The 12,922-nt window shown below is 46.5% G+C and overlaps 1 protein-coding gene across 1 annotated transcript; it reads left to right on the top strand.

Moving 5' to 3' along the window:
• Positions 1-211: 211 nt before the first annotated feature.
• TRAPPC6B (trafficking protein particle complex subunit 6B) lies at positions 212-12,071 on the top strand. The gene is made up of 6 exons (XM_090033646.1): positions 212-398; positions 491-558; positions 8,405-8,522; positions 9,835-9,918; positions 11,024-11,117; positions 11,873-12,071. Exons 1-6 carry the CDS (start codon positions 303-305, stop codon positions 11,902-11,904), a joined length of 492 nt encoding a protein of 163 aa, XP_089889772.1. The 5' UTR covers positions 212-302; the 3' UTR covers positions 11,905-12,071.
• The last annotated feature ends 851 nt before the right edge of the window (positions 12,072-12,922 follow it).

The raw sequence follows: 12,922 nt of genomic DNA, 5'->3' as shown, positions 1-12,922 counted from the left end.
TAAACCCCAGTCTGCCAACATGAGGCCGCCCGCCGGCCCCAGCAGCTCACAGCAACATCCCACGCACCGGCACTACAGCTCACCCCAACCCCGCGCACACATGCACCACACAGCCCCTGGCGCCTGACAGGAGGTAACTCCATCCCGCTTCCCGCGAACGCATGCGCTCTTCGGACTCCCACTCCGGCACGCATGCGTGTTGCGGACTGCCCGGAGCCTGACAGGCGGCCCCACCCCGGAAGTGGCTTGTTGCCGGGGCGCTGAGGCCGCGGTGCTCCCGTGGTGGCGGGCCGCAGTCGGTAATGACGCGAGTGGAGATGGCGGATGAGGCGCTTTTCCTGCTGCTGCACAGCGAGATGGTGGCCGAGCTGCACCGCGCCGCGGAGCAGGGGGAGGCGGTGAGCGCGGGGCCCGAGCAGCGCTGGGGTGGGGTCCCCGCCCGCGGACCTGGGCGCGGCGCGGGGCTGAGCACTGCCGCTGTGTCTTGCAGGAGAACGGGCGCTGCATCACGAAGCTGGAGAATATGGGTTTCCGGGTCGGGCAGGGGCTGATAGAGAGGTGAGTCCGGCGCTTGGCGCCTGCGCGCTCCGGCGGGGACACGGACCCCAGCGTTTCGTTCAGGGGCGGCCGCACCCCTGTCGGGCTGGTCTTTGCTGCTTCAGCCTGGGGGCTGTTCTGAAAGTGCCCAAAGCTAGTAAGAATTTTGTTTCCTTCCATTCCGTCCTCAAGGCAGCTCCTTCTTTCTCCCCTGTCTGCCAGCTACTGCTTTCCTTGCTGTCCTGGGGGCGAGGAAGCTCCGGAGCCACTGCTGGCTCCAACTGGGCTGCATGGGTCTGGGCTCTGAACAGCTACAGTTGCAGTGGGGGTGGCAAGGGATTTTTCATCCCCTGGGGAAGAGCAAGGTGGGGGAGCTCCCGCTTCCTCCCCCCATCAGTTGCAGCTGCTTTCCCTAAGCCGGTGGCTTTCATCTGGTGCTGTGGACTCCTGGAGGTCTGCAGACTATGTATAAGGGGTCCATGAGAGAAGACTGTGATTAGGGACCTACCTAAATTGTAGCAGAAGTTTGTGGCACAGCAGCACCTTTTCACAAATAGTTTCTAGGGTCGGAAGGGACCTGAGTAGATCATCTAGTCTGACCCCCTGCCATGGTAGGAAAGAGTACTGGGGTCAAATGACCCCAGCAAGGTGTTCATCTAGCCTCCTCTTAAAGACTGCCAGGGTAGGAGCCTGCACCACTTCTCTTGGAAGTTGGTTCCAGATCCTAGCCGCCTTGACCGTGAAGTAGCGCCTCCTGATATCCAGCCTAAATCTCCCCTCCACCAGCTTGTGACCATTATTCCTGGTCACTCCTGGCAGTGCTCGGGGGAACAGGGACTCCCCCAGTGCCTGCTGGTCCCCCCTGACTAGTTTATAACAGGCCACTAGATCCCCCCTCAGCCTTCTATTTTGGAAACTGAACAGGTTCAGGTTCCTCAGCCTCTCCTCATAGGGCCTGCCCTGCTGTCCCCTGATCATGCGAGTGGTCCTCCTCTGGACCCTCTCCATACTGTCCACATCCCTCTTGAAGTGCGGCGCCCAGAACTGGACGCAGTACTCCAACTGCGGCCTGACCAGTGCCGCATAGAGGGGGAGAATCACCTCCTTGGACCTGCTTGAGATGCATCTGTGGATGCATGACAAGGTACGGTTGGCCTTCCTGACTGCCTCCCCACACTGCCGGCCCATGTTCATCTTGGAGTCAATGATTGTAGTCTGTTGCTTCCTTCTAGAGTGTCCACATCCCCCCACAACTTAGTGTTATCAGCAAATTTGAACAGGGTGCTTTTCACCCCCTTGTCCAAGTCACTGATGAAGATGTTGAACAGTGCAGGCCCGAGAACCGAGCCCTGCGGAACCCCACTGCCCACGTCCTTCCAGGTTGAGAAGGACCCATCCACTACCGCCCTCTGGGTGCGGCCCTCCAGCCAGTTGGCGACCCATTTGACCATGTGGGTGTGGACACCACAGTCCCCCAGTTTCTTGATGAGAACTGGGTGAGAGACAGTGTCAAAAGCCTTCTAGAAGTCCAGGAAGACTATGTCCACTGCTACCCCTGCATCTAATGATTTGGTGATCTGATCGTAAAAGGCCACCAGGTTGGTCTGACAGGACCTTCCACTGATGAACCCATGTTGGTTGCCCCTAAGCATGCAGTCCCCAGCTGGCCCCTTGTGGATGTGTGCCAGAATAATTTTCTCAAACAGCTTGCCTAGGATTGAGGTATGGCTAACTGGCCTATAATTCCCCAGGTCCTCCTTCCTTCCCTTTTTGAAGATGGGAACCACATTGGCCCTCTTCCAGTCCTCTGGCACCACACCAGAGCACCACAAGTGCTCGTAAAGCCGTGCCAGGGGTTCTGCAATGACCTCGGCCAATTCCTTTACAACTCTAGGGTAGAGATCATCTGGACTGGCTGACTTGAATACGTCCAGTCCCTCCAGAAGTTCCCTAACTAGTTCCTCACTAACCCTTGGCACAGGTGTGCCTTCCCTGGGGCCCGAGAGAGGCCCAGCAGGGAGGTGACTGTTCTGGTCTCTACTTAGGAAGACGGAGGCAAAGAAATCGTTAAACATGTTAGCTTTGTTGTCTGGTGTGACGACCAAATTTCCCAGTGTGTCCTGCAGGGGCCCCACATTACCCGGAACCTTCTTTTTACCCCCTGTGTATTTAAAGAAGTACTTCTTATTGTCCTTAATCTGGGAAGCTAGCCCTAATTCCATCCCTGCCTCGGCCTTTTAATCTTGCTCTTTTTGCCACACACCTACTACTGAATGGCCAAGAGGCAAAACTGTGCTCTGCCACTCAGCGGGGGACGGGGAGGACATGGCAAAAACAGCGAGGTACTGTGAACTTCCACCGTGATTTAGGTAGTTCTCTCTGATCAGTTAAAAGTATGTGAATGCCCACACTTACAATTCAAAGGGGTTTACACCTCCATTCAAAAGTTTTTAGGGGTCCACAAATGAAAAAAAAGTTGAAAGCCCCTGCTGTAAATGGAACTCCCTGTATAGTCTTCGTGGAATGGCTTTGAAGCTTTCCCTACCCCTAGAAAAGTGGAGAAAAGCAGCAGCAGGCCCCGGAGGAGACTTGCCAAAGCAGATAAGCATCTCAAGGCATCTTTGAAAAAGCCCTCAGTGGCTCCCGTGACACAGTCTGTCCATGGGTTGAGGGTGGGAGGGACTGGCAGCAGGGGTGCAGACACCCCTGAAGTAGGGTGGCTACTCCTACACCCCCCTGTTGTCAAATTCTGGATCTGCCCTGGTCTTGTCCCCACCCACAGCAAGCAGGGGCTTGGAGCACCTGTTTTCAGCTGTTCTCTGCTTTTTCCACTTGGAAGCACTACATATTTTTTGTTACTGAAGTCAGGCTCATGAGACTGTAATTCCAAGGAACCCTCCTAGTGACCTTCTAAAAGACATGCAATGGAAGGACTATTTTAGTGATATCTTTATTGGCCCAACTGTGTAGTTGAGAGAGAGATTAGACAAGTTTTGAGGCACCAAGAGCCCTTTTTCAGGTCCACAGACCTTCAGACAGACCTAAGGAAGGACACTTTGTGCCTGAAAGCTTGACTAACCCAGTTGGTCCGATTTAAAAAAAATAAAAATAAAAAAAATGCTTACCTCATTTCCTGGACCATCATGGCTGTATCATTACTCCAACCCTACTACTAAAAGATAACTGCTTGCACTTTTGGCAGAGGAGCTGCTTTCATAGCTGAACTAGCACTAAACATTTCACACCTTAATTGACAAATTTTGGATGACTGCAATCTCATTCTGGTAACTAGATCTTTTCAAGTTCACTTCATCAGAGATGGTAGAATTCACCAGAAATTACTCAGACTTATTTTCTAGAACAAAAATAGGGTACCATCAGAGACTGAAGTGTTAAGGGGTGCTAGAACTAATGACGCTGTAAGTGGAACTAGTTGCCAGACTGAGACTGCAATTATATATATTTGTCTTATTTATTTATTCTATAAAGGTGTCTATTTACTCTAAATTCTGCGACAAACAAATTTGCCATTTTCTGAAGGATGCCTCTTTGTCTTGTAAAATCTCTTGAATTGTTGTTATTTAACCATACTGTTTTTCTTATCTTTCTCAGTTCTTTTTCTTTTCAGGATGTGCGTGCCTTTTATGACCATCTTGGTTATACCACTAAAGTGGTTTAGTAATAGGGCTGCGCGAAACTTTGGTAGCTGATTTGATTCTGAGGAGATTCGGCCCAATTTGGGTTCTGAATCTCTGAATCGAAATACAGTCAGAAGCCCAATTAAAAGCCCTGAATAGATTTGAAGCATCTGAATAGATTTGGAAAAGCTTTGGAAAAGGTTTGGCTGCTTCAGAGATTCGGCCATAGACTAAACAGGCAGCTGAGAAGTCTGTTGGGAGAGGGAGGGGAGAGGAGGGGCTGGGAGAGGGAGGGATTGAGGCTGGGACTCAGACAAGCTGCCCAGCAGGGGGGAGGATGGGGGCTCAGTAGCATTTGGAGCAGGGGCTCTGCCTAGTGCTGCTTGTCCAGGGTGGGGGGCAGGGGCGGGATAAGGGCACGGCTCATTCCAGGTGGAAGGGCGAAGCGGTAGTGGGGAAGAGCCCCTACTCCCAGCTGTGCTGCATCCGCATCCCACACCCCCTGTGTGGCAGTGCTGGGAGTGGGTGCTATGCCCTGCTGCTGCTTGGAGTGAGCTGCACCTGAATCATGCCCTCCATCGCACTGGGTGGGCAAGTGGCAGCAGGGCAGAACCCCCACAATTCCCCCTGCTGGGCAGAGGCAGACACAGCCAGAGGAGCCCCAGGAGTAGCCCTTATGGTTGCCCTGCCTGGCCCCATCCCACGGTTGGCCACAGCCTCCCAGCACTTTAAAAAAAACACCCAAAAAAGCCACCCAAAAAAGCCCCACATTCACCAGCTGTAGCAGTGGCAACTGGGGCCTCTGGGTACTTGTGGCAGACCGCCCCTTCCCACCCCCTGCACAGTGGGGGGCAGTAGGGATCGTGTGCCGCCCCCTCCCCCCCCCGCCTGGTACCTACACAGCTGTTGTATTGCACAGGTGCGGCATGGCTCAGCCGGGTGCTGTGCAGTTTGGGAGCTGGAACAGCTCCACCTGTCAGCAGGAGCCCAGCACCACTCAGCCTCAGCGGCCCCAGCTCCCAGGCAGCACGCAGCATCCTGCTGAGTTGCACTGCACCCATGCCATGGGGCAGCTGCTGCACAGGTGCCAGGTGGGGTGGGGGGCAATCCAGGTGGGGGAGAGGGCCTCTGGGCACTTGTGGCAGAGACCCCTGCACAGTGCGGGGCAGTGGGGATCGCCTCCCTGCTTGGCACCCGCATGGCAGCTGTCACATTGCTTGACAGAGCACTGTACAGTGCCTGGGAGCTGGGGCTGAGTGGTGCCGGGCTCTGGCTAACTGCTGGAGCTGCCCCATCTCCCAGACAGTGCGCAGTACCCTGCCGAGCCATGCTGCACTTGCGCCATGGGGCAGCTGCTGTGCGGGTGCCACGGGGTGGGGACAGGACGGAGAGGGACACAATCCTTGCTGCCCCGCACTGCACAGGGGGGCTCTGCCACAAGTGCCCAGAGGCCTCAATTGCTGCTGCTGCAGCCATTGAGTGCGGGGCTTTTTTTTAAGTGCTGGGACTAGGCTGGGGTCGGGTGGGGGATGTGGCTGGGCATGGCAGTCATGGGGCCTTCTCCTATAGCTCCCCCAACCCAGGGAGAGGCAGGCACAGCTGGAGGAGCCACAGAAAAACCTGCAACTGCCTAGCTGTCCCTGCCTCTCCCCAGCCGATCCGAATCATCTCTTCAAATCAGTGCTGAATCTTCCCAAGTCGATTCGGCTGAATTGATTCAGGACAGTGATCCAAACTGAATCACTTTCCTCCAAATTGGCTGAATCAGAACTGAATACTTCCCTATTTGCACAGGCCTATTTAGTAAGCCACTACATGTTACTGATGTGTATAGAAGTATCTAAGGATTTGTTTCCTTATCTTTAGTGTGATTTGTAAACTTAATTTTCTAAAGTTACAAGCATATAGATTAACATGAACATACTTTGTCATCTATAAGGGTAATTAGAGAATAATATGTAAGGATGGAGAAAAATTAAAAAGTGAGGCCAGGATCACTCTGAGAATGTAGAACAAATGTTAGCTCGGGAATCTTAGTTGTAAGCATATGGTGGTATATTATCTTCTCTCAGTTACTTTAACATGATCTGATGTAATACAGATTTTCCTTGCTTTATGTGGGTTCTGTATGTGCAAATTCACTTATGTGATGACCCTTTTTATAACAAAAATTAATTATATGCAAGATAAACTCACTGTTATGCAAGTGGTGTGGTGGAAACCTGCAGTCAGCTGCTTTGTGCAGTGCATTGTGGGAGTGATGTGCACCAAAATATGGCCTCCTGTGTGGATCTGTGCTCCTTGCTTGTGGTACGTGATATGAGAGGGAACCAGCATTATGGTTATAGGTTAGGGGCTGACCCTCTCAGCAGCACAGAGCAGAGAGGGATCTTGGAGTCAGGATTGACTCCAGGATGAATATGAGTTGCCAATGCGACAAAGCAATAGGCAGAGCCAACCGCACCCTGTCATATATCAACACGGGCATCACTAACAGGTCCAGAGACGTCTTGCTCACCCTCTATGCGGAGCTGGTCAGGCCGCAGCTGGAGTACTGTGTCCAGTTCTGGGCGCCGCACTTCAAGAAGGACGTGGAGAACTTGGAGAGGGTCCAGAGGAGGCCACTCATATGGTTGAGGGCCAGCCCTATGAAGAGAGGCTGAGGGACCTGAATCTCTTCAGTCTCTGCAAGTGGAGACTGAGGGGGGATCTTGTGGCTGCCTACAACTTTATCAGGGGTCAGCAGCAGGAACTCGGGGAAAGTCTGTTCACCAGGGCCCCCCTTGGAGTCACCAGGAACAATAGCCACAAGCTGAGGGAGGATAGGTTTAGGTTAGATATTAGGAAGAACTACTTCACTGTAAGGGTGGCCAGAGCCTGGAGAGGTGGTGCTCTCACCTTCCCTGGAAATCTTCAAGAGGAGACTGGATAGGCACCTGGCTGGGGTCTTATGACCCCTCCCACCCCCAGTGCTCCTTCCTGCCCATGGCAGGGGGTTGAACTATCTGTCTAGGTCCCTTCCGACTCATTGATTCTATGATTCTATGTTTCTGTAGTTGCCATCCTCATTATGGTAACATTCACCACCACCCCGTGCTCGTGCGTATTGTCTGCTGTCACAGGATGGGGTTGTTGTTTCTCCCAGGCCTTGCTACAGGTTGGCCCCTTGTCCTCACTGGGCTACCCTGCAGCCCTGTCTTTGCACCCCTTGGCACTGGGCTCTCTACAGCCCTGCCTCTCTCTGTGCCCCTAGTGCAGTGCCTTCACTTGTGCCGGAGTCTGTGCACCCCAAATACCATGCCCTCACTGGCACTGGGGTCCCCCCAGTAAGGCCTCCTCCTTCCCCATTAGCCTCACCCAAACCACCAGTTGTTATGAAACGGCAAACAAAACAGAAGCCCCCGAGCTATAACGTGATACACAAATTCAATTGTGCTCCACCCCTTTAAAAGAATCAGCTTTGCCCCTGGCATTAGCAGAAGCTAGACTACCCCTTAGGCCTCTTCTCATAGCTCCCTCTAGGAGAGCTCCTTCCCACTTGGCTGCTGGCAGCCTACTGCCTCCCCTAGTTCCAGCCGGGGGTTTATATGTCTGTCTCTGTGGGCTCTCCCCAAGCAGTTTCTGCACTTCTAGGAGCAGGCAGCGTAGTGCCCTGTGACAGTGAGTACCTAAATATTCTTGTAAAAGTGGTAAAAATGTGTCTGGGAGTCAGTACAGTCGATGTCTTAGAACTACCCCTATTTGTTACTTTGTAAAGTGGGTTCCCTTTATGCGAATTTGAGCTGTGTGCTGTTTTCCAGGAATGCATGTACAGCATAAAGCAAGGGAAACCTGTACTTCTGAAAGAGCTTACACACTAGCTTTTGCTTAAGTGGACTGCTTTAATATTAAAGCTTTCTGAATTGTTCATCCATCAATTAGCCATGCTTTTGCATTTAAAAATCAGTTAATTCAAATGTATAAGTGTTACCATAACTCTGCTCTATTGTGTGTCTGTTTAAACAACATAAGAAAAACAGGATATTATGAATACATTATGAAAACCAAGAGATAATAGCAATTTTACATTACAATTTTCTGTCTTGGATATGTTTAGTTCTCAGTTGTCACGTTAAATGTACCTTGTCTACACTTAATATTTATTATTTACATGGTAGTGGTCAGTTGAGTAAATCACAGTTAGTTTATTTGAACAAAATCAAACAAAATATACTGGTCACTCTTCATAGGTTTACTAAAGACACTGCCAGATTCAAGGATGAGTTAGACATTATGAAGTTCATCTGCAAAGACTTTTGGACTACTGTATTCAAAAAGCAAATTGATAATTTAAGGACCAATCACCAGGTATTGATATTGTGACATAAGTTTCTTTACTTTGTTGAGTTTGTTATGAAAATTCATTTGAAGTGTTAATGTTGCTTTAGTTTGTCTGAAATTAATCACAAATGTATTTCAGATGTGGTAATAACCTTTTTTGTTAATCCTTGTTTTCTTTTTGTATGTTACTGAATAATAATTTTAATGATATGCTGATTTTGGCATAGAAAATTCTTTTAGTGCAGACTTGACTATAACATGTTTTAGTGATTGTATTTTCCATGTTAAACAACCATTTACAATTTGCCAAACAGTTCTTGTAATATTTCTACACTAATTGACTTAAGGCCAGAAATTGAGAGTGCAGTTTCATTTTGCCCTATGCAAGCTCTGTAAGAGCATCATAGTATAAACATTTGTTTTAGCAATCAATCAAGGGTTTTTTTAATCTCGGGCTTCATGCCTCACATTTCACTAGAAAGGCTTTCTTGAAGTCTTCTACTTTCAGGTCAAATTGAGTGTTATCTTTTGAGATACTCACTTGCACCTTACTGAAAATATTTATGCATGAAAAATGGATAAGCTTTCCCTGCAAAATGATGTTCACTATTATTTGAGATCCATGATATCAAAACTTAAATGGTGTTCAGTATATGTATATGTGATGGATAATCTAATTATAATTTTATGCTGTTTGTATTGAGACATCTGAATGCTTTTGCTCATATCCTTTTGGTTACCTATTTATTCTTACTCCATTGCCTTTCCTCAAAAATTATATACTATATATAAACAGTTGAGTTTGATAAATATTAACTATAATAAATCATACTTTTGACTCTAGCATTGCTGTTAAAATAATTTTTCCAAACTGTAAAGACTTCTTTGACTAACATGCCAGCCATTAGGAAAATTCCATCTTGATGACTTTAATACTAGAAAGATTTGTGCCAAAATGTAAACTAGCTAGTCAGATATCACAGTGGTGAGTGATAGGAATATTATGTACATAATTATTACAGAGTTCTAATTGTAATGAGTCTTAATGTGAAACTTGTTTAAGTTGGTCATATGTATTATTGCTTGTTTGTGTATAAACTCACAATTTGGGTATCCTATCTTTGTTCTGGCTACAAAGAAGCAAAGCAGTAAGGAAATAATCCCATTTAAACTTTCCAGTCTTTATATATAGTCTAAATCCAGAGCTTCTGTTTTAATCTGAAAACATTTCACTGTCCTGTAACTGTCTCTTACAAAAGATGATGGATTTCCCTACCAAAAATGTTGATTAAATCATGTTGCTAAATATGCTGCTAAAGAATAATATTTTTCTCTGCAGGGCATCTATGTACTTCAGGACAACAAATTTCGTCTCTTGACTCAGATGTCTGCAGGGAAACAGTATTTAGAACATGCACCTAAGGTAATATTCATATGTAGCTAGGAAAACTAAGTTACCTTAAGTCAATTTTGCTAATTCCTTGGTAAGAGTTGGGTAAATATATGTTAAAAATGGATAAAGAGTATTTTCTGTGAAATACTGTTTGATTTAGAGTGGTGGCATCCAACCTTTTGGCCCTTCAGGCCAGATGAGTGGTACTGGGGACAGTCTGCAGGCTGGGTTGGCACATGGGATTGGACGCTGTACACCAGGTATAGTGGCTCACCGGCCCAGCCCAACCTGGACCTGTGCACCTGGACACAGCAGCATGCCAACCCGGGTTGGCCATGTGTGCACAGATAAGGCTCTATGGATCAGCCTGGCTCCATACAGTAGCATAGTCTAGAGTGCAGTGCTGTTATCTGGCCCATAAACTCCGCACACTTCTGAAAATTTCACAGCCAGGGAGTGGCAATTACCACTACCACTGCCACTGCTCTCCTGCTGCCAAATTTTTGGACCCATGGGGAGCCCTGGAGGCTGGATGACATGACTTTGCAGGCTGGAGATTGAGCACCCCGGGACTGGAGGTTGGTAAATATATCCTGTTGTAGCTGGAGACAGCAAATTTGATAAAAGCTAATGGAATTTAACTTGATTAAATAATCTTGGCCATTTTGAAGCTTATTGGTATTGTTTGAGTTGTATGACAGACAGTACTTTCTCTTCAAGGGGTTTCTTTTGTTCTGCCTGGGAATGCAACTGCTATCAGATCACACTCCATTCTTTGGAAAGTAATATAGCAAGACAGAACATTGTAATATACAATGAAGATAACCATTAGGTCTTTCAAAATGTCTTCCTTTCCCTTTGGAAATCAGATAATTTTTGGAATTTCCTATTTTCCTCCATTTTCCCAAGAGAGAAAACATTATGGGCATGTCATCATTCCAACTGTTTTGTGCTGTTTACCCACCTGCATTGCTGCATGAAACTCTGTTGTCTTTAGCCAAGTGTGTTGAGGGCTATCATATTCCCTTGTCTGACATGAAACCACTATAATGTAGTCCTGTACGTTACTGGTTAATATATTAGCATTACTTTGTAATATTTGATGGTGCTGACATGGTATACTTTCTATATTTAGTATCTAGCATTCACTTGTGGATTAATCAGAGGAGGCTTATCAAACTTGGGAATAAAGAGTATTGTGACAGCAGAAGTTTCAGTAATGCCTGCATGTAAGTACTCAATTGCTCTTCTGTGTAATAGCTTTCCCTCCCTCTTAGTTGGATGAGAGTTTGAAATCATTGCAAACTCAATTGCATGACTTATTATTAAACCTGTGCTATTGAGAGAGTTAATGAGGAAGAAGAGAATGACTAGTAAGTGGAAAACAAAACCAAGACGCATACATAAACAAAAAAATTAAAAGTGGCATCCACATTATGTGGGTGGCTACAGGGCAAAAAAGGGAAAATTCCAGCCAAATAAAGCTTACAATTGCTGCCTGAGTATCTTTGATGACTTCGCTTTCTGAAGAATTTCAAGTGCCATGAGATTCAATTTCTTTTTGGTTCAACTTAGAACAACACTGGGAGAATGAATGTGCTGTACCTGCCAACAAACTAACCTGTCCCCAATTCTCCTCAGTATCTTCAGGAAACCGTTGGCGAAGTGGTGTGACTTCATGGGCTTCACTGTCAAATACATGATTCTGTTGAGAATTTCCTACAGGGCTGTGTACAAGCTTAAATGATTTGTAAACGATTTAAAACTTAACTTAGAATACAGACAAGCTTGTAAACAGAATTTTGACTGGACATAACAAATATATATATATATTTCTAGACTAGATTATTTAGTAAAACAGGGGACTGTGCTATTTAACAGCACTTCTGAAAAAAGCAATTAGAAAGCAGCTGTTTCACGAAGATAAAATAATTGAGTTAGTGATAATTGGTGACTTGATTATGTTTTTCTTTTTCCCCCCCAGGTAAATTTCAGGTAATGATACAGAAGATGTAGAACATGTTCAGATATGGATGCCTACACCTTTTTAAAAACATGTACATTAAATACCTTAGTTGATTTAGCTCTAAATCTATAGCTTGTGTACAAAGTTACTGTGATATGCAGCAAAATGCCTTCATTATGTATAGTAAATGTTAATTAAAATAACACTATTACTACTATCTTGGTGTGACATTAGTGAATTCTGTACCAAGATATTAAATATCCAGCTTGATTCAGATTCGGTTGATTCAGCAACAGGAACATTTCGGTTACCAGCGTGAGATATACTGAAGACTTCAGGCATGTGTATTTTGAGAATCCTCAAAACTGGAAAAGAAAATCTGGTTAAGACCTAAATCAAAATAGAACTGGTGTTATGGAGTACCTGGATATCAGCTGTAATTTCACAGATCTCACTGCCTTGCTCCAAGCTGCTCAGGCTGCAGTTACTTTTGCATTATTTTGGAGTGGTCACTTTTTCAGTTCTTAGGAGTGATTGCTGTCTGTACAGCAGGCTGTACTATACATTAGGAGAGGTGAATTCTCCAACTAAGGTCATGTACTGCTAGACAAAGATAGGAATTTAGCACAGTTTCAGTAGTGTAGTAACAGGACACTTTCTTTTATTGTAGAATAAAGCTTTTGTCCTTTAACAGGCCACATGAGGGTAGATAAGTGGGTCTGGATGGAACCTCCCTGATTTCACTGAGGCTCTGTAAAGGCATAGGGGTTTGGTATATAGTATTTGTTGCTTTGTTTTGAAGCACGAATGAACATAGCATAGTTTTAAGTTAATACAGTTTGCTACAGGGAAGATTTCAGAGGATCAATTCAGGTCCTAGTCTTTCTACTGTAAACACATGCTTTGTTTTTAACAGCTAACTAGAACTTGGTGAATAACAGTGCCTTCAAACAAGCCGTTCTGCTCTGAGCATGTTACCACCTGAACTGGAAGCAGTGTAGACAGGTTTGCAGTTCTGCGGGTGGCTAATTTAATCTGGATGCAACACTATGTGGATGTGTGGTGGTA

Source organism: Crocodylus siamensis, chromosome 2 (assembly GCF_052110815.1).
Source record: "Crocodylus siamensis isolate JL-2025a chromosome 2, ASM5211081v1, whole genome shotgun sequence".
NCBI lineage: Eukaryota > Metazoa > Chordata > Crocodylia > Crocodylidae > Crocodylus > Crocodylus siamensis.
Note: the sequence above shows the minus strand (reverse complement) of the source record. Positions and strands in the feature narration are given on the sequence as shown.